Source organism: Macrobrachium rosenbergii, chromosome 7, assembly GCF_040412425.1.
Source record: "Macrobrachium rosenbergii isolate ZJJX-2024 chromosome 7, ASM4041242v1, whole genome shotgun sequence".
Taxonomy (NCBI): domain Eukaryota; kingdom Metazoa; phylum Arthropoda; class Malacostraca; order Decapoda; family Palaemonidae; genus Macrobrachium; species Macrobrachium rosenbergii.
The window spans coordinates 12,257,236-12,280,000 of NC_089747.1; the positions used below are offsets into that span (position 1 = coordinate 12,257,236).

Below are 22,765 nucleotides of genomic sequence, written 5' to 3' on the forward strand. Positions count from 1 at the left end.
TCTTTAAATGCAACACTGAATGCTGCATGGTTGAATGAGCAATACCTGTAACACCACCTTTAGCACATTCACTTGCTGGAAGAGCAATCCACAGTGACGACAAAACCCAGGCCTATCGGACAGAAATACAACCATTCACATGGGACACACACACACACACACCTGTCTTATGAACAGTTATTAACCACCATCAATCCAAATGATCCACAAAAACCCATAATTTTCACCCACTCAAGGAATACTTAACACAGCTTCAAGTTACTGACGTAACTTCTTCATACACAGCTGGCCCAGCTTCCACCAGAGGTATTACACAAGAAAAAGGACGGCATTCTATACCGACTGAAACTTGCCCTAGAATTTCCATTCATTTGGACCACAAGGTAACGACAAATTAACCTAACCTTCACTCACATCACTGTGTGAAATCAACAAGAGCACTTTTACATTTTTCATGAATGTACAATTTCAATGGGAACTTAGCTTTCCACAATAATTTTTATAACCTTAGTAATGTTAACTTTTTAACCTGTATAAGTGATTTTAAAGCAACTATAACTGGGAACCAAAGACTAGGATGTAATTATGCACTAGGATTTACCTGTAATAAAGATGAATGTTGAGTTTAACTTATCTTGGTGGGTAGCTCTTGCCTTATTTTGTTTAAAATTCCATAAATAATATGGCAGTGTTTCTTTCCAGGCAACTGCAGCATGTAAGTTGAAGCTTGGAAACTTAAAACTAGTAGGTCCAATGTTTCTGGTCTAGTCACAACCTTCCTTAAGATTATTTATAAGAGAAGCTTCTCCTGCCTGTAGACTGAGCAAATGCACTGGCCAACCAAGCCACTCTGTTCTGGTGGCTATCCCCGAGGGCTAGGGAACTATCCAAGGGCTCCACAGACACCCTGATAGAAACTAGAAGGAAAATCTAATGTCACAAACTGGTACAGGACTGCTTATGTAAGCATTCAAGTTGCATCCATAATACAAGCTACATTTCTCCATTTATGTCAGAAATACAGTAGTATTCTATTACTAATTGGGAAATAATACAACTACTAGTCTCCTACTTTATTTATACCCAGGAATGCTTTCATGGGAATGATCATGACTTTTGTGAGGAATGTAAGCAAATGATGACCTCTGGTCAAGTTGAAGCTTCCACAGGTAGAGTAGGGACTGATACTTGCTTACTCTTCAGGTACTTCTATTGTGCCATCATCAATCCCCTCAATTATTTCATGGGGATTCTGGCCTTCTACTGTGCACCCAACACTCTGGAAGGAAAAAAAAACTGTCAAGATTGGGAAAGTACTGCCAAACATCTCAATTTCTGGCATACAAAATTATCCAGGGGCTGCGAACCTTAAGAAACCATTCGAGTTACTATTACACTTTAGAACACAACTTTTCTATCATGTTTTAGTAGATGGAGAATCTGCTAAACATGTTCAATCTTTACTCTGTAATAACTAAGTCATACATGGTGTGAAAAGTACTTCACACACTCTTCTCAATTCTTATACTGTATGGTTCAAGCTTTCATATGTAAGATGGTTTTCATGGCATTCTTTGCCGAACTAACTACTTCCATATTTTAGGATTGTGTTTGGTCCCAGCCATACAATTCTAATTCTGTGCTTTCTAAATTAATATCATTTAAAGTTTACCTTTCAAATGAGTAAGTAAGGCTTCACACTTTACCCAGGAATCATCAATACTCTGCAAAACAAAATATCCCACCTAAACCAAATAGATAAATATCTACCTATCCCACCTAAACCAAATAGATAAATGTCTACCTATTTCTCAATTACCAATCTAGCAACAAAACCAAATTCTATCATGATGAGTGAAAGAATACATATGCAAAGAAACAAATTACAACCATTTATATGCTCATTGTTCCATTTGTGACCTTCCAATTATACAGTATGTGACTTGGAGGCAGGCAATCTGAGGCTTATGACAAACATTTGTAATTACTGAAAACATTAAAACCAAATCCTATATTTTAGCATTTCAGCCAGACCAAGCCAACATTGTCAGCTGGCCAAATTGGTTAGGTTTTACTGAAAATATATTAAAGATGTTGGAAATATTAAATTAATCCTAGGTCACATTTGGGACCAAAGTGTAAATCATTCTAAAACCACATAAAACTATGAGTCTGTAAGATGCAGACCGCTTAAAAACTTAAACATGAGGCATTTACAAACTACTGTTTAAACCATCTGTTTAATAACATGTATTTTTTATAGTTTCCCTGGGTAATGCCAAATGTACACTTGCCTACAATCAGCGACCATAAGAAACATATTTCTATAGGCTGTTACTGTACCCTATCCCGCATCTAACAAGTAGGGTCAAACCAGCCAAGTTACAAAACCAATCTTTTATCAAACCTTGCACTAAATCTACAAAATGTTACTAAAGGTTTGAAATACTTGCCTGAGCAGTACCAAGGACTTCTTTTAAGGTTCCACACAGCTGCTTAGCTTGGGACCTGAAGCGCATTGTTCTGGCAATTTCAATCATCTGATCCAAAGTGATGTTGCCATTGTGTTTGACTGAAACAAGAAATATCACTTACAATCCAATACTCAAGGCTTTAATGGGCCTGCAAACATTCCCGATACTCATAACATGACAAAATTGACACCGTAATGTAATCTAACAATGCCATACATGGCTGTTCCATAAAAACATGCCCTTCAACCAAAATACATCATACTTACTATGCTTGACCTTCTTACGGTCACGTGGAGGCTCTTTCAATGCCTTAATAACCAAGGATGCTGCTGAGGGGACAACTTCAACACGAGCCTGACGGTTTTGAATGATGAGTTTTACAGTGACCTTCAGTCCCTTCCAATCTCCAGTAGCTTTCATGATGTCATCACCCACCTTCTTTGGAGATAGACCAAGGGGACCAATTTTGGGAGCCAAAGATGAAGTGGCTGCCATTTCTCCACCAACACATCGTAGACATACTGCAAAAAGTGATTCAAAGTTAACTATGAACAAACAAGTTAACATACATTATTTTAATCATCAGTTAAAACTGCAATTTTATTGTTACTACCCAAGTTGAGCATTGATGACTCACTTTGAGCCTACTCAAACTAGTCAAGATAAATTTTCAAGAAAAGTACGATTAACGAAGATTACAGTATTAAAAATATACATACAGTATATAAAAAATGCTGAATTACAGTTAGCAGTTTTTTGCTTATGAATATATAAATTGTAAGACTTGCATTTCACATTGTCAAGCCTTACTGCTAAACAAACAATGTAATAACTTTAAAATCGACCTTTCATACAGGACTTCACACAAGAAGGGCACATCCAAACTGGCTTTTCAAGGACACAGCCTTGCTAAGGCATCACAGTGTTCACCTTTTTGTCTCCAGTTCTAATAACTAGACAGCTTTTGAATTTTTCCTCTACCTAACTAGAAAGGGTGTGGGGCAGCTGTTTATGCTGGTCGAAGGAAATCCACCTTTGATGTTAATCAAGGGATAATCCAATCTTTAACCAGTGGACCCAGTGAAAAGTAGACTTCTCAAACCTTCAATCATCTCACTGCCAGCTACTTGAATTAAGGGTACTATTTTATAAAATGCCAATATACGAAACAACCTAAATTTTTAAAAAGAGCTCTTCATTCTTGTTATTTTGAACCCCATAAACACTATGGGCAAATGATAGAAATTAAATTACGACATAGGGTAAAACAATACAGACAGGCCCTGTTTACTTAATACGGCAAAACTGTAACCAGTAAACACACCTTGGTTATGTTAAGTTGGCTTTTTTAGTGCCCTATCATTTCCTAGTCATTTTTGCAACAACCCAAATCGGTTTTTCAGGCAAAACTGGCTGGCTGGAGTCTTATTGAAAACTAATATATTTTACCAAACTCAGTATTGCACTTATCCTGCAATAACTAACTTTGTTACTTTGACAACCACTTCACCTTCCACTAAATATAGGGGTTTTGTTTGTCTTTAAGGTGACTCAGGTTATGTCTACAAAAAATCAGTAGCATATCCAATAACCCTTATATTTCCTCTCCCGAGGCATTTTAATGCAGTGTCCAAGCTACAAAACACTGCACTTAGTTGTGCTCGGTAAGGTATAAACCTGATCTTACAATACCACTGAAGTATTAAAGATGTTAGCACACTCACATTCCAACCACAGGCTTTTCTAAAAGGTGGGACTTTGTACAGGCTGTAGGTTATCATATGGAAGTTAAAGTCTTTGCAAATGTCACTGGAATTATTGGATTAAAAAATGCAAAATTTGTGTGGCATGAAATTTAAATTAAAATTCTTTACATGATGGTGTACTAGTTGAGAGAAAAAAAATGGGGGAGGACTGATGGTGTACTGGTAAAGGAATGATGCTGTTAACTGATATTCCAGGAAAAACTAAAGAGGCCTTGTAACTAGTTACATTTACATAATTTGAATATGCCAATTTGGTTTATATATTTCCTATACATACAAATCACCTTTCACTAGGTATCCTGTGTAATCTGGACCCATTTTCAACAGTACAAGTAGGAAAAACAGTCTTCAAAACCTGGTTGTATCATGCAAGGTCGTAGGCCTAGGTAATCACCCGCACAAGCTTCAGCTCTTTTCCTTTTATATTTATATGTAGTTGGTTTTCATGCTCCTTAAAAGTGCAGCACTGTTGAACATCAGCTCAATTAACCAAATGAAGAGTAAGGGGTCAGGGATACTGTGGGCCTCATTGGGGGTAGTGCAAAACGATGGGATAAGAATCTAACACTACCTCCAAATGGAAGCTTAACCCATGTTTCTGATGGTTGATGTTACTTTTGGGGGGAAGGTGTTTCAAGGAAGCAAGAACCCTGGGCTAGGTCAGGGTATGGCACCATATGTGAGGTTAGGAAAGCAAGGCCTGGCTGTTAAGACAAGACAATTCTAGGAATGGTTAGGTTTTTCACCTGCAAAACCTGTTTGTCGTTCTCAAATCGCCCTTAATAGGTATTTTGGGAGGAATATGACCTAACAATTTTCTTTACCTAACCTAACCTCTGACCCCTTATTGTGGTGTCATTGAATATACCTCTTAAATTTCAAAATGTAATTAATAATCCATATTTATTACCATAATTTCTGGTTAATACAATTTAGGCAGCTTAGCTTTTCAATTACAATGGCTGCCTCCTACCACTATAATCTATTGTGCCAAACTGTTTTGGACCTGATGATCTCTTCTGTTCCTCTCCCTTGGACCTTCCAATCTTTCAGGTGTAAAATGGCCAGTTTCAAATTCCCAGCTCTATGTTTATCCCTAAAATAGTTTGCCTTACTTTATAATTCTGGGGTGAAAACCAAACTTCAAACCCTTGCAACCATGTCACATTGTCCATGTGGCAATCAACATCATGCATGCTACAGGCTAAACAAACTTAATCTTATCAACTGTGCTAATCTTGGGATTTTTGGTTAGGCTCAAGTGCACAACAGCTTCATGCTTTGTTGTACAGCTAAGTGTATAAATAGATATTTGCCTCCTGTAATGTCAGATTTGGTTTGGGTTTGCCTCACTTATCATGGGCATGGCTCAACAGCCAAGTTCCCCAACCATCCTCCAGGTAAAAAAATTGCAAGCGTTAAGTGGACTAGGATATAGAAAGTTAAATCTGGGAGGCCGAGAATAATTTACAATAATTATTGTTGCAAGGCCAAGACCGCACTGGAAGAAGTACAACCTGGCAAGATTTAGGTCTTTTAGCCTACTAAGTTCACACAGTGTAGCCTTGCTCGCATATGGAGGAAATATTCCGACGGCTTACTGACTGGGGCTTATCGGTACCTGGGGGTGAAACAAAAGCCTAAATAATGCGAAGTATGATACTATTAACTGTTTCTTCGCCTAACTAGGAATATACTTTTTGAGTACATTAATCTCGTAATGATCACTAGTTTACCGATGCCTACCTAATGAATTCCTATCAATACATAGCCTACAAATTTATTTTTAAGAAAATCACATTCATCTTTCCATGCTTTTCGTATGCCAAGGTATTGAGTAACGTGACCATATTATCTTACGTGACAGAACAGTAACCTAATGCCAAATCAAAAGCTATACAGGAATTTTAACTGTAAAAATAGTAAGCTATATAAACACATTAACTATATCAACCAAAACCTTACCAATGGCACAAAAACAATAACCTCAATTAATCACACGAAAAACCATGCTCATACCTTGACTCGGAAGAACCCCATGTCACACCGTCGATTTTACCGACTAAGAAAAAACACATATTTGCACATTTACCGATCTTGACCTCGTTTGGGTCAAACTTGGGAGGCATATTGACTGATTATATATGCACGACGCGACGCTACAGATCGTCAGGTGGTGGATGAACCCTGATGAGAACGACCACAACGAGTTGCACCAGACAATCCAGAGAATGGCTACAGGGCCAAAGGACCGATAGGTTCTTGCTGAGCCACGAAGGAAGAATTGTCGCGTCATAGTGTGAAAGTTCTCCAATAATGTTTCTCTCTGCTTCTATTTTTGGTGATATTTCGGGTATTATGGCAGGTTCTGGTGTTTATAATAGTAATGTCTTTATCATTTTTAATATATCATAAATATTTTTCATTAATTTATCTAAACAATAATCTTCTTTCAGCTGATACGAAACGAGATGTGTCACAGACTAAAGATTTAATGTTTCTCTCTGCTTCTATTTGTGGTGGTATTTCGGATATTTTGGTAACTCAAAATCTTTATGATAATCATATCTTTATCAATTTTTAACATATATATTATTATCTTTGACTGGTATACATAATACCTTTTTTTTTTTAGCTCATATGAAATGCGATTTGTCATAAACGATATTTAATGTTTCTCCCTGCTTCTATGTCTACTGGTATTTCGGACATTATAACAACTGGCAATGCTTATGATAGTCATAGCTTTATAATTTTAACATATTGTGAATCATCATCTTTAAGTGATATACAGAATAGCTTTTTTCAGCTGATATACTATGAGATATGTCATAAACTGAAAATTTGATGTTTCTCTCTGCATCTATTTTTGGAGGTATTTCGGATATGATGGCAACTTCAGATGTTTGTGATGGTCATATCTATCAATTTTTAAGATATTACTGTATAAATCTTTGGGTGATAATTATGAAAATTATTTTTTGGCTATGCAATGGAATGTACATAAACTGAAACTTTAAATAGTGTTTCTCATAGTCCAGTACACGTTACCTATGTAACGGCACATTCTATGGTTCTTTCCTGTTCGCAAATCTTTCTCTTTTTTTATCAAAATAGTTTTTTCCCAAAAAGAAACAATCTCTTGTGCTATACAGTGAAACAATGAATATTACTTCACTTAACTGACACATGAAACGTTTCTCTTTAAAATATTTGCTGAACAACTATAACATTTTACCAATAAATACCATCTGTAGTAATGTCCTCATGAAAATGTTACTATAAATGTTTCATCAGAGATGTCAGTTTTTGTGTGAGCTTGTATGTGTTGTTAACGTGATTCTAAAAATGGGTGAGGCATAGACAACATCACCATCTTCTATGACCAAGTTCCTAACCTGGGACATCATCCGTAGACTGATCGGTACATCCGATGATATAATCGACATCACAAAGGATGTTCAGCCAAGCTGCTTGAGGCTTAGAATAGATAAACATTGCTACGGTCACGCTAAAACCAGTCAGTGAAATTATATACTTGGATATTTGTTGTTTTTAAATACGTCAGATCGTAGATGCTGTATAGTACAAGAGGGTCCCCATCATAAAATTATAGTGCTCCCGACAATGTAGAAACTTTATTGATAAACGTAATCATATATGGTAATAAAGTATATCTTAAGAAAAGTGATGTTAAGAATATGCATCTTTGAAAAGAAAGCCTCTGAGTGACTAAGCCTTATTTTAGAAATATTTCAATGTGACAAACCTACAGTATATATCTGTAAAAAGTTAATTACAATAAGATATGCCCAGTCCATAAAAATCGTATATTCAAGGGTGTTTTATATCCCTTGATCCGCCAGTAAGGGAGGAATGGTATTTCTTTAAGTGCAATAAAACATCTGCTATCTAATGATAATCACTTTAAGAAAAATCTTCGACTGCAAAGTGAGAAATAGTGAAATGTATGAGATAAACCCGGAGGAGTTGTCAAGTCACTGGATACGTCAGTAAACACTGCAACAGTGGACGTACATGTAAATATTAAGAAAAGGAACGGGAACCTATTTGATCTACATTTTGCTTATAGAGTCAGTTGTTTCCTAGAACCTTTTGTATTAGTTTTCTTGCAGTATGGCACTTATTTTAAAGAGTAAAGTGGGGCTGCTTGTCAATGCCCACAAAAAAAGACTAAAAAAAAAACTGATGAAATTTTAGTAAATCTTCAGAGTGGCGATAAGATCAACACAAAAAGAACATCACTGAAAAATCTACTAGGATGAAGGAAAAAATATAAGCCATGAGCACACAAATGGGAAATTAGGTTTCAGATTCAAAATATATTTATTATCAAACCCCCTGACCCATCGACACAAGCTAGTGAAGAAAATAAAATGCTTTTGTTGGATGATTCCATAAACTCCAATAAATGTAAAAAGAAGAATAGATAAACACTTACTCGTGGAATTTCCATACGGAATAAAATTGCAAGTTGTAAGAAATAAGATAACGGAAAACAGTGAAGAACTGAGAATTTAAGCTAATGAAAATGGGAAAATATCTCAGAGACCATGATAGCAAATGTTCTTTGAATATGGGAGTGAAAAGATTATCAAAGAATATAAAAACAATAAGAACCAGTTACTTAAAAATTTTCTAAAGCTGAAAACGGCTTCAAAAAAGATGTTTCACCGAAAATTCCAACTAAAGAGATGAACAATTGTGTATAAAATGCTCACAGCAGATAAGGAGAAACATGGGAATATGTGATAAGCAAGCAATATATACCTAATAGACGACAAGTTAAAGGGTTTCTGATGACACAAAGTGTATAGTTTTCCAATGTTTCAATATGAAAGACCTCAGAATAAGCAAGAGGTGCAAAGAAGAAGCAAGAATGAAAAATAGAAATTATCATGGAGAGCATTTATGAAATGGTATTGCATTTTAAACATTCATTTAGTGAAGAAAAGGCGATTGAAATACGACAACGTTTAATAAAAAAGAATTCTGATCGATAAAGTGCAGACATATAAACCAAAATCATAAATGCACATGGAAGAGTGAGCAGAATAAGGAAGACAAATACACAGCACAAAAGAAAAATTAATATTCTAATGTAGAGCACGAAGACTATTCAATGAAAATGCCCAAGAACTAAAAATAAAACAAGAAAACTTGAAGATGTTTATGTTTATGAAAAATTAACATAGAACGTTGCTCAAGATAACTATAAACTGAAACTGATAAATAAATGGAGCCAGCCAGATGGACCATAGGAAGTCTGACAGCAGGGCCTTCAAAAATAAACTTGGATGATAATGATGATGATGTACAGAGGAATGTTAGAATCTAATTGTATGATAAAACAGGGGAAACTATAAGAGAGAACAATCAGTGAGGTTTTATGCTTTTGGAAAGAGAATATGACATAGAAGTTATTACATTATGTGTAGTACCGAGTAGATGGAAAAGTGAGTTGGTGGAGAAAAAGATGAGACTGTCTTCGCGCTTAAAACCTTTGTGAACTAAAAGATCGCATCAGTTTGGGAGGAAAGGTTGATAATGCGGCTATAGATGTAATTATGGCAGGTGAGTATGACTACCAAGATGTGATGTTTATAAAGAGAAGATGGATAAAATTTCTAGGGGGAAAGACAGCAAAGTACAATGAGTGATTATAAGTTCTCAAGTGCTAAAAAATTAAATGACCACTACAATAAAAATAGAATTGGAATGTGACGAATTTAAGTCATGCGACGTACTCAAACTAGACATTAACTGTGCAGAGTATCTTGAAAATAGTTTCCTTATTCATAAAAGAATGAACAAAACAGTGAGGACGGTAATACTGTTTAAAAACAGGGGAATAATCTGGAAGTAATTTCAGAAGAAAGAGTTCACTATGTGAGGTGCTGTTATAAAGGTATAAACGCTCAGTACAAATTCCGAACGAGGAACGTGCGCATTCCGTACGTCAGTTGTCTTCTCTTCCCATCCACCACAACCGTAACAATGGCTGTAAGTAATAATGTTATCCTGTATTGCGACCGTTTTGATCATATTCTTGAAATAAACTCGTGCTTTATTATAGCCAGTTTTATAGAAAAATTATCATTTTATGCTTATTATCCGTGTAGGAGGTCAGTACCTCTCAGATGAAAGAGATATATAGTGATATGTTTTGTTTACTTTTACAACTCGTACTTTCGCTAAACAGTACCGTGCACTATACCCAATGTGTTTCGAGTGATAATTATTACTGCTCTTATGAAAGTGTCTCGTCACTTTGAAGACATGAAGATGAAACGTAGGTTAGGTGATAGGTTAAACTAAATATATTTCATGGAGGTCATTTAGGTGTGAGTTACTCGGATAGGCTTTGTAATTCAGGCCGGTAGCATTTCAGGGACCTGGTTTGTTAGTATTTGCATATTGGCCTGGCCCGACGTCTCGTAGGCGATCATTTTAATTTACTGTACGTAGCACAAAACAAATAAATGTCTTACAGTTCCTTAAGCTCTCCCCCTAAACTTGTAACTTTTAGGTGTCGGTCCACTGTAGGCTTGGTCCATGTGAGAGGGAATCCATTGAAACATCCAAGACGTTTTCTTTTATTTCAAATGAAACTTTTTATTACGGACTTGAATGTAATTTATTGTTATTTTTAACTTGAATAAGTTACTGCATAATAGATATTGGCTCTTATTTTTACCTTGAATAAGTTACTGTATAATATATATTGGCTCTTATTTTTAACTTTAATAAGTTACTGCACAATATATATTGGCCTAGCCAGTATGTTTTAAAAAAATATATTCTACTGTCTGTTGTAGGACTCGAAAATTGTGTACAATTTTTGATATCCAGGACGGAATTTGGTTGTGGTAGACTATAGATTGATGATTTGGTCATTTTTCGGAAGACTCCAGCCACCTCCCACTTTATAATTTATATTTTTCTTGGGTAAAACACATCAAAACAAAAAATTTCTTCTCAATACGTAACCTTCAATAATTCTAAGCCGGGCTGTCCGCGGTGAGCTAGACTATGGCAATTGACGATTCCTATGTTATTTTAAAAATTTAAAGTAATATTTTGTCGGCCGGCTGTAACTGTTGTCATTGACCTTTGAAGACTACACGACTTGCATTACTTGTGTACAATTTTGCGCATTCAGCCACGGCAAGCCCCCCTCCATAGCTTACGGTTGTTGTAACCAGTAAACCCCTAAAAATTAACGTATGATGTTTACTGGTTACATTTTCGGGGAGGGGGGGCTTGTCAATGCCAGACCTCCCACTTTACTTAAGTTATATTTTTCTTGGTCAATTACGGTATATTTACAGCCGGCCGACAAAATATGACTTTAAATTCTTGTAAAAAGCAAGTAAAATAACATAGAAAAACGCCAATTGCGTAACAGCTTAGAAATGCTTTGTAACAGAGAAAAATAATTAATCAAATTACGACATAAGGTGTGACAGTACCTGCCCCCCATCCCCCTCCAAAGCTAATATGGCAAAAATTTAACCAGTAAACACTTGTAGGTTACAGTAGGTTGGTATTTCCTAGCCATTTGTGCATGAAAAACCCAAAATGGGTTTTCATGCAAAAATGGCTAGCAGGGTCCTTTCAAAATGGCTGGCTGGAGTCGTCTGAAAAATTACCGATAATTAATTTATTAGCAGCCAATCCTACCCTAAACCATGTCCATTGCTTATGTAATATAGGCCTAGCCAAATTATAATCTTTTTTATGCTTAGTAGCAGTGGAACAGCCAATTGGTTATTAACCATCCTTGATTTTTAGTAGAAATACAACAAAATTAGGCTAATATAAGTAATTTTGTACTTGTGAAATCCAATTTATGAAATGGCAAAGGTAAAGAAATGAAAATGTTATCCATGAAATGTTTAGAATAAACCACCACCTGAATTTTATCAGGTTGAAAATTGGTTAAAGTGTCTAAGCCTGTATAACTCACGAGTGACAAACCTTATTTTTCTGACTGATGATTGTTTTTGTATGCTTTCCATCATTGTTAGTAGAAACAGGGTTACTTGTATCCTGAATCCCCTATCAATTATCCAGCATGTGGGGTGCCCCACCCCAGAGGAAACTTTTTTTTTTTTGTGGGCGACCGAAAACAAGTGAATAAGCATAAATCTAATGTTTAATGGTTAAAATTGCACAGGCCTAGACATTCATAAGGTAGGCACAGCTTATGAATGGTCTCAAAAATGATAAATCATGAAAAAGGTAGTTGACACAACAGAGGGGAGTAGGCTCTAACTACCTGTAGGTGGAAGTTTGGTCCATGTAGCGTATGTTGAGTGTTGTAGGGGTTGGGGGGATCAGGTCAGGTCATGGTCAAGTCAGCATAGGAAGGTAAGGTCTGGTTAGGTCAGGACCGCATTCTACGAAAGGATGGGGTTGTTTTTGTAGGCAAAACCTGTGTCTGTTGTTCTCAACTGGCCTTTCTTCAAAGATGTGTCATTGGTATGCCTAATTACAGGACTAAATCCGTATCACCCATTCCCCAACTTAACCTAGGCTGCTAGGTCCTACCTGGCCCTTGACTTCACAGAACCTGACATAGGATATGCAAATTTTTTCTGACTAACTTTATGACAGCTGTTATTATAAACACAGGATATGCAAATTTTTTCTGACTAACTTTATGACAGCCGTTATTATAAACACATTTATAAACATGCAATGACCGTATAAATAATGTTTTAAGTCAGTTGTTGTTATAAACACGTTTAGGTAATTCTAAGCCGTAGTTCCACAGTGAGCTAGACTGCGGCAATTGACATTTTCCGATGTTATTTTACTTGCTTTACAAGAATTTAAAGTAATATTTTGTCAGCCAGCTGTAACTAAACTGTAATTGACTTTTGAAGACTACACGACGATGGGGTAGATCTAAGTCGGCAGTCCGCAGTGAGCCCTCCACCCCCCTCCATAGGTAATACGGCAAAATTGTAACCAGCAAACACCCGTAAAAATAACAACCTAACATACCATAGGGGTGTTTACTGGCTACAGGTTTGCCATATTAGCTATGGAGGGGGCGGGGGGCTCGCCGCAGAATGCCGGCTTAGATCTACCCAGTCGTGTAGTCTTCAAAGGTCAATTACAGTTTAGTGACAGCTGGCCGACAAAATATTACCTTAAATTCTTGTAAAGCAAGTAAAATAACATAGGAAAACGCCAATTGCCATAATCTAGCTCACCGCAGAACTGCAGCTTAGAGTTACCCACATTTGTAAACATGCAATGACTGTGTAAGTAATGTTTTAGGGCAGTTGTTATAAACACATTTAGAAACATGCAACGACCACATAAGTAATGTTGACTGCATGGAGGCACTTTATAATTTCAATGAAATTTTTGCAGCATCATTGTTAGTGGTAAGTCAGCACAAAATATGCAGTCATTTCATTATCAATTATACACTGCTGTCATTTACAATAGTAACCCCATAATTGATTGATTTGTATTACTACATGTATTTTGAATTGGATAGCAGCCAACACTAACAAAGTACTTTTATATGCTTCGTTACACGATTAATTTGGAAGCTGTAAACTTGACCTAATAATTTCAGCCAGAGGTTTTGTTACCAACTGGATTTTTTGGTAAAACTTTACTAAAGTTGCGCTGCTTGATTCCTACCAGTCGTCGACCGGGACACGTTCCTCATACATAAATAGACATAACCTTCCCTATAGTGCCAGGTCCTGACCTAACCAGATCTTACCTACCCAACCTAACTTAGGCAACGTGCCCTGAACTGGCTTGGGCGGTCCCCCAGGACCCCCCAAAAAAGGCGGTAACCTGTCCTGGTCGCTGACTGGCGGGAATCAGGCTGCGCAACTAAGTAAAGTTTTACTGATTTTTCATATCAGCCAGCAGAATTTTAAAACAAAATTCAGTTTAATCAGTCCTTGACAATGTCATTCTCACATCTTACAGTAAAGTCTATGTGGATGGTTTGGAAATTGGTAAATGGATAATTGGTCAAACTTTCGGTTTTGTAACATTTTATCAAATTGCTTTATAAAAATTTCATTATCAGATTTTGAAAATGCACTTCTGTTAATAATTGTACATGAGATTGTGTTCTGTACCAGAATGAGCATACTCGTTGCCAGCTCATTCACATAATGGTTATTTTATAATTTATTTAGAATAATGATGAAAATATGTAATTTTACTGACCATTTTACTGATTAGTTACTTCAATTTGGTAATGGGTCGTCAATACCGGTTAAAAGTATTCGTTGATTAAAAACGGCAAATGAAGGTGTGCAAGATATTTAATGTATTGCACAAATGAGTCAAAGAGGTTTTACCCACCTGACGTAGGACACACCCAACTGAACATTACCTGTAGTACTATTAGTGAAATATAAAGTTGCATCCTAACCGCACCTAACTTGAAAAGTGTTTCAACTACTAATACCCCCCCTCCCACTGTTACATTGCAGTTAGCATGGTTGTTAATTTTTGGGTGGGGTAGAAGGCTGGTGATCACTAGTGGAAGCAGGACAGATTTTTTTTTTTTTTTTTTTTTTTTTTTTTTCTAGTTAAATGGGTGAAACAGGAATTGGGGTCATATTCTGGGTGACAGTAGCATTGATAGATTGATAAACTGGAAGGCATGCATTTTTTATGTTAATCTTACATTTCAGCGTGGTCCTAAAAAGCATCTGAAGAGGCTTACAGCCCCCAAATCATGGATGTTGGACAAGCTAGGTGGTGTGTTTGCACCAAGACCATCCACTGGTCCTCACAGGTTGCGTGAGTGCCTGCCCATGGTGCTTCTTCTTAGGAATCGTCTCAAGTATGCTGTGACAAACACTGAGGTCACCAAGATTACAATGCAGAGACTTATCCGCGTTGACGGAAAGATTCGCACTGACAGGAACTACCCAACAGGCTTCATGGGTATGTTAGAAAAAACTCATTTTCCCCTTTGGTACATTAATTAATTGTAAATATTGACTAGTTATTGGGAGTATATTGATTTTGTTTGTTTTTGCACTTATAATTCGTTAGTACTTTCTCATTTCTTTGTACAAAGTTGAGTATGCAGACTTACAATTGCTAATAAAGTTGGGAAGTCAGTTTTTGAATTATGAATTGATTCCAGACTCATTCAGTGAGAAACCACGAAACTGTAGTGCAAATGAAAGGTGGTACCTTTAACAAGTTCTTATACTGTAATGTAATTTTGTAACAGATGTTGTAACCATCAAGAAGACTGGGGAACACTTCCGTATTCTCTATGATGTAAAAGGCAGATTCATCCCTCACCGTATCACTGATGAAGAAGCAAAGGTATGTCCCAGGTCCAAAATGATCTGGTATTGTCTTTTTCCTGCCCTGAGTGCAAGGTTAATTTTTGTATGGTGTATCATATGCTAAGTACCTTGCATATCACTCTGTACCGTCCCATGGGTCACCATGTGCATTGGTTTTTGCTTTTCACATATTTTTCCCTTTGTCTTTTCCTCCCAGCTGTTCCATGTCATCTTTCATCTTGCCCCAATATTCACCCTGTAGATGATAATGCTTAGGTTATTTCTTGTGCTAAGCACTAGTCAGTGTGCCAAAGTTTGCACATTTTTGTTGGTGTTTCTGTCACCCCCAGGTCTTGCTTTCTTAATTTTGTTTTTTGAAAAAGGTTAAGAGGAACTCCTTAAGGTGTTTGTAAATGTGTTTGTGTTATTAATCTACTTGATATAAAAGTGCGGTATTATTGAAATGTACTGCTTAACTATACAGAGTGCAGAGTTAACAAAACATGCTACATTGCTGCTTATACTGTATAACTATACTTTGCAGAAGAAATGTATAAGTGAAAGAAAGAATTTTAAGTAAATGTGATTGAGGTAAATAGTGAAAAGTATAAGAAGCAAAGTAATAGGACAGAGAAAGTAAAGTAGACATTTATTTGCAAAACATTAAGCTTACTGATACATGCTAAGAGCAAAATAGACAAAAGTACAATGAACCTGCGAGGACTGAGAAGACTATACTCTGGCTAGAAAAGGTTGAGACTGGAAGGTGATTAGCACTGCTGCCATATTTTCTTAAACCCATTCAAACTTTTCAGGAAAAAGGGTGATAATTTGGTAGATTTGGCATTTTATTTTTAGCAGTGCTGCCAATTCATTGTGTATGGATGATTTAGTGAAGTGACCGCTGGTCACCTAATTAGAGGATTGTCTGTCATCACCTACCATTTGTCGGAAAAAAGCAAAACAAAACGATCAAAACATTATACTTTGACTTTTCTTTGCATTTTTCATTTTGCTCAGTTCAAAATTTAATTAAAGGTGTGTATAAATATATATTGTAACATATGCATTACATATACAGGTACATGCATTCATTATTACTTTAAAACGAAGTCACTTAACCTTATCCTTGAGGTTTACCCTGAAAGTGTACCTTTTTGGATTGGAATTAAATACCTCCGTGGCAAATTGGGAAAAGTGTCAGCACCACTAATTATACGAAAGTCTTAACCTTTCGTAGCTGGAGTACAGTAGTGGTAAGTCTGTGTCAGCCAGGTTTTCACCACCCCACATCGTGACAGCAGAATGTCATGTTGTGTGTAAGCCTAATGATTTATATAGTAAAAATTTTATTGAACATTGTTTTTGTGCTCCATTTTTCTGTATGTTTTATTTTGAAATTGTATGCTATTTATTTTACATTGGTTTGTACTTACATATTAGTGTAATGTATTTCCACATAATAGTTTACAGTAAACTTCAGTAGTTATAATTCACAACTGTGAGTTCCAGGTTGTCGTTCTTAATTCCCTAATGCTGTTCTGACTATTTCTGACTGCCCATAACTGAGTATGCTAACAAGGTTATCACCAGTTACCTAATTGTTATTAAGTAGCTCAACAAGACTGCCCAGTTAAAAATCTGGGCTGGCTATTCCCAAAAGTTAGGTGCAGTTGAACACATGAATATGGAGTATCTGCTCATTTTTAAGTGTAGACATATCTCACAAAATGTGGGCTGGAACACCATAGCAATGTAATGCCCTAGTAAATTTCCTTAGTGCCAAGTTTTATGTTGGCAATCATACTAAGAAAACTTAAATTTTTTGTAAGATTATGTTCTTGTACCGAGTTTGTAATTTTTAGAAGTAGCTTTGATAGAAACTTCTTTTACAGTGCTCGGGAAAGCAAGACAAGTTTGGTTGGGTGTGTCTTGAATTGCCATACCCCATGCACCTTGTTACATTGACTAAAGTGACATTATTGGTCGTATTACCTTGTCAGTACAGTACAGCAAGAGATATAATGAATAACAAGCAGTTGGCTATTGCTTAATAAGTACTACTGCTTTTAGGCTAAAGCTTTCTCTCCTGTATGCCATACTGTTGTGTATGGACTAATAACTTATACCAGTTTAATGGTTTATTTATGTCAGTGACCATTTTTGTACATTTTATAAATTTATAGGTAATGAAAGTTTTTTTTTTTTTTTTTTTTATTATCATCATCATCATCGATCCAATTACATTCTAGTACTCCTGGTAACCATTAAAACAATTGTCCCTGTATCAAGAGTATTGCTAGAAGAGTTTGGCTATAATTTGGCACCAGAGTCTTGGAAGGCCCTTCTAAGTGGCAGTAACTAGAAGTCAAACCTGAACTCCAGTATCTTTGAATGCTTAATAACCTTGCATTCTAACCTATTAACTGCTTAATCATCTCATATTCTAATCTATTAACCACTCTCCAGTTGGTTAGCTTTAGGCCAGATAAAGTTTCACTTTTATGTATATATAAGAACCTCCATCTTATAACGATGTCTTACATTCCAGTCCCAGGCTTGGTGTGGTTACACCAGGAACTAATTAATTATTCTTGAAAAAATTTAACATTTCATGGCTGTATTCAGATGCATGAGAATTGGATTCAGTAGAAACTAATCTGATCAAAGGTCATTGTGTCAACAAGGCAAGAGTTTAGGGATTTCAAGATGTGTTACCTTATGCCCCCTAGTTTCCATTGCCATTTGGGTGTTCCCTGTTCTTGTTCTATACGGAGTAAAGAACTTACTGCTACTATATGAATAAATCTAGATATTAATAGTGGAGCCTAATCTTTCAGTACAAGCTCTGCAAGGTGAAGAAGGTATCTGTTGGACCAAAGGGTGTACCCTTCATTGTAACATCTGATGGTCGTACTCTACGTTACCCTGACCCCCTCGTCAAGGTGAACGACTCCATCTTGTTTGACTTGGAGACCAAGAAGATGAAGGATTTCATCAAATTTGAATCTGGTGAGTGAGGCCTAGGGCCTTTTCATTTGAGTATTTTTATGCGAACAGAAATGTTTTGATTTAGTCAGTCTAGTCTCAAGGATGTTACACGGGTGGCTGAGAAATAATTCCAAATGCATTTATTGTGAAAATAGATTTTATTTTCCCCTTTTTACCATTTTAAGTAAATCTTTGTTTTCTTTGTATTTTAAATCCTTTTTTTCATTCCCCACAGGTAACTTGTGCATGATCACTGGAGGTCGTAACTTGGGCCGTGTTGGAACAATTGTATCCCGTGAACGACATGCTGGTAGCTTTGATGTAGTCCATGTTAAAGACACTGCTGGTCACACCTTTGCTACTAGGTAAGATTTTGTATTTAGATATATGTTTTATAATGTTGTTTCCTCATTTTGCTTGTAGTAATAGAATTGTTAGTGTCCAATGGAAGCGTTTTATGACAGTAGCCAGCAGTAAGACTACTAGTGCAGTATATGTGGGATTTTTAATTTTTTGCAAATGGACATTTTAGAGTGGTAATTTACCTCCATCTACCTTTAGCATGAGAAACACTTATTTTTATTTCATTATCTTAACAGGAAAGTCATTATGACTGTAGTAGTCGGTAGTGTTTAGAAGAATTTCTCAAAGTCATTTTTAGGGGGTTGGTTTCTTTGGAAAAAAAGAATTGTTTATTAGTGGCTTTGATTCCATTATTTTATATATCCTGTATAGCCATAGGAAACACTTGACAAAAAGCTTGCATGGTAACGTGATCCGAGTAATGCACGAGAGGCATTTATATTGAATTCCTCCTAAACGAGCTCGGAAGAGTAAGATAGTAGTCTGATGTGATTGTCACAGCTAGCCTTTTTGTAAAGTGTTGGCTGGCACATCATACTAACATTTATGCTGTGAACTTTATGGCTCTTAAGTTAAATAAATCTGTAATCCAAATGCATGGCCTTTAAATTTTATTGGCTATGCACAAATTGAGCTGTCATTAGAAACTGGGAATTATGTGAATGTCCCAAATACTAATGCTGAGTATATGAAATGAAGTCTTCTATAAAAGACTATTGCTGTAAATGTATTAAGGGAAAAAACCTATCATAAGATGTGGGTTATTGCTAATACTTGTGAAGAAAATTCAAGTGCTATGTAGGGAAAAACTTTGCTTTTTTATATATATATATATAGCTAGCTACACTTTTGTTGGTGTTAAAAGATTCATATATTAATGTCATTTCTCTTTAATAAGTGAATGTTTCCTTTGCAGGTTGAACAATGTGTTTGTTATTGGTAAGGGTACCAAGGCTTACATTTCCCTGCCACGTGGTAAAGGTATCAAGTTGAGCATTGCAGAAGAACGTGATCGTAGGTTGGCCAGGAAAACCAACTAAAATAAATATGTGAAGTGAAACAATTTTAATTTTTTTTACCTTGCCATCTCTAAAAATTGTTAATGCAAAAATTTTTTTTATATAGTATTCCCTTTCTGCTTTCTTAACAAGTCTTGTCTTGAATTTTACCCCCCTACAAACCCCTAAGGTGAGGTCGGAGTAGGTCTGCAGTACACTGTTATCCTTGTTTTTCTTTTTGAAGAATTTATCAAGTCTTTGTTACTAGTGTAAATCAATAAAAAAGAAAAAAAAGGCGGCTGTCAATATGAGAATAAAAAAAAAAGGCCGGCTATATTGAAGAATAAATCATATACTTAAAGGAATGTAAATACTGTACAGTATATAAATAGCCCCAGAACTCGGCAGATGCTTGATATTTTGAAGAATAAATAAAATACTTAAAGGAATGTAAGTACTGTATACAAATAGCCCCAGAACTCGCAGATGCTAAACAATAAACTTAAATTGTAATAGTAAAACTGGTAAAGTTAATTGTTAAAGGGTTAGATTATTCAAGTTCGTGGTAGGTTTCCAGAAGTACCTAGAACTGGTAAACTTAATTGTTAAGGGGTTAGATTAGTCAAGTTCGTGGTAGGTGTCCAGAATTACCTACTGGTAATTAATTCGAGTTGCTAAAAAGTAACTACAGCTGTGTGAGCTTGATGGTAATGGCAAAAAAAAAAAAAAAAATGTAAGCACCGTAGATTCATTTCCAGATTATGATTAACTGGATGGATAAGTGCAATGTCCATTCGTCTAAATCGTACAAAAGTGCTGCCACGAATGCTAATGCATTTGGTTTGCCACCATCCTTTTGAGATGGGATCAACATATAAATGTAACTACTGTATGCAAAGATTTATCATGGCAAGAAACAAGTAACTACAGATGCATTTCCACTAGTGTCCATTGTTATATCTAAAGTATTCAAAATTCTGATTCGCATGTTAAATTCATGTTTTCCCCTCAATGAAACCATGGTATTGAAATCTAAAAATGGTTATCTGGCCACGTTTCTAATGTGCCCTCTTTACGGCCATATGGATGTTGATTGATATGCCAGTCAGTTTACGAGCGAACACGGCCAAGGACCTTTCTTATACTACAACGATTGCGCACCGTGTGTTAGTCTTTTATTTTAGGAATGATTAAGAAGCTGAGAAACTATCAAAGGAAGTATATAGTTACAATTACGGCAGTATAATTCATTATTAATGGTTGGCCAGATATGTAAAGGATATTTGTCTAAGAGGAAAGCTCCGAAGAAGTGGTTGAGAACTTGAGAAAATAATTATTCAGTTGTGTGGACAAAGGTAACATATGGCACACCATTATTCCAAATACAAGGGAATGTGTAAGGTAAGACACTGACGTCTGATAGAAGAAGAGCAGTTTTGTTTTAGACGGTAGAAAGTGTGGACTATACAAAACCGTGAGAGGAAAGAGAAAGAACATTATGATACAAACATATCTCTAGAAAAGGTCAAATGAAAAATCACTGGAAGGGCGTTGATGATTGGTGTAGTATGTAAATTGTAATTGATAAGAGCAGTATATAGATGGTTAAGTGACTGGTTCTAGTTGTGAATGTGGCACGGAGAAAAGGGTGTGTTACCTTCGCGTGACTTTTTATAGAGTGCAGATAGCTGAAGAAAGTACAAATGTAACGGGTGGAGAATGGAATATGGTGAAGAGTTTTAATAGTGTTTGCATTGCAACAAGCCTGAAAATCATTTGCTAGCAAAAGCAAGCTTCCACTAGTGAAAACGAAAAACAAACAGCTAATGAAGTCAAACTTTTGCCTACGAGAGCAGCAATATAACTCATAAACAAAGATATAGAACTTTATTGTGTTATTACATTTGACCTGCGGTTAAAAATTGAACAACTAACTTCAAAGTTCTTTTCAGAAACAGCAGATAGGCCTAGTTGAAACTGAAACTTCGGAATCCTAACCTTTCCTAGAATGCCGTGTCCTGACTTAACCAGACCTTACCTTCCTAACCTAAGGCATCGTGCCCTGACCTGGCGTAATCCTATTATTTCTAAGCAGGGACTGGATTGAGGCGACTCTTTTCAAGGACTTATTAACATGTAATTCGTACGAAACAAACATCACGACCTTCAGAAACCAACACTCGGTCGTGATTCGTGAAACGGAATCATTGTTACCATAAAGCTAACACACACAACTTATACTTGCCTGAGATGATTGTTTAAAAAGGCATGGTAAGAACTGGTGCCTTTTTTTTATTTAAAGAATTTCTGCGCGCACACACACACACACACAGCACTCAAGCTGACTAAGGTCCTAATGAGATTTAAATGCTGGTAAGTGGAACAACTCATATGTACGAGAAAAAATGCTACTCCTATGGCCTGTGACTCCAGAGTTTAAAAATGCAAGACATCATGATGGTTAACGATAAAGCCTGCATTAAAGACAGTCCTGGTGGGTGGTTACATAGATGGTTTGTAAAACTGTAACAGCACGCTTTACACACCGCTATTGTTTACGGTAAATTCGGTAATGCGTTTAGTTCACAATACAGTTTTTCAGTTTGCCGGTGCGAGTTCAGTAGTGTTTAATATTTGTCATTCGTGTCTTTCATTGGCAATTGTCTCCAACGCTGTTCAGGATATTTGAAATGTATGAAAAAAACTGAACAGCAGAGGACTGCATGACAGTTATTGTGAAATAAATTTGATGCATTATTCTGCCTAGGTTAGTGGCACATAGCCTAAACAGAATTCTACGAACCGATAGCTGAAAATGCCGATGTATAAATCAAGGTAAGATATATGTGAAATTA

At 36.2% G+C, this 22,765-nt stretch overlaps 3 protein-coding genes across 4 annotated transcripts in view; 2 read left to right on the plus strand and 1 right to left on the minus strand.

Moving 5' to 3' along the window:
• Positions 1–1,061: 1,061 nt before the first annotated feature.
• On the minus strand, positions 1,062–6,513 carry RpL12 (ribosomal protein L12). Of its 2 annotated transcripts, none has more exons than XM_067106544.1 (4): positions 6,260–6,513; positions 2,741–2,995; positions 2,454–2,572; positions 1,062–1,279 (listed from the first exon to the last, which is right to left on the minus strand). In XM_067106544.1, exons 2-4 carry the CDS (start codon positions 2,967–2,969, stop codon positions 1,193–1,195), a joined length of 435 nt encoding a protein of 144 aa, XP_066962645.1. In that variant the 5' UTR covers positions 2,970–2,995; positions 6,260–6,513; the 3' UTR covers positions 1,062–1,192. The 2 variants fall into 2 exon arrangements, with proteins under 2 accessions (XP_066962645.1, XP_066962644.1); XM_067106543.1 differs by having other exon boundaries at positions 6,333–6,507.
• A 3,604-nt stretch (positions 6,514–10,117) lies between these two features.
• Positions 10,118–19,975, plus strand: RpS4 (ribosomal protein S4). The gene is made up of 6 exons (XM_067106549.1): positions 10,118–10,264; positions 14,947–15,202; positions 15,498–15,595; positions 18,399–18,570; positions 18,785–18,914; positions 19,829–19,975. Exons 1-6 carry the CDS (start codon positions 10,259–10,261, stop codon positions 19,950–19,952), a joined length of 786 nt encoding a protein of 261 aa, XP_066962650.1. The 5' UTR covers positions 10,118–10,258; the 3' UTR covers positions 19,953–19,975.
• A 1,367-nt stretch (positions 19,976–21,342) lies between these two features.
• The window catches only part of LOC136840133 (WAS/WASL-interacting protein family member 1-like), a 79,930-nt gene continuing 78,507 nt past the window's right edge, over positions 21,343–22,765 (plus strand). The window contains exon 1 of the mRNA XM_067106546.1: positions 21,343–22,745. The gene's annotated coding sequence lies outside the window, so the exon portion shown is untranslated. The remainder of the gene's footprint in view (positions 22,746–22,765) is intronic.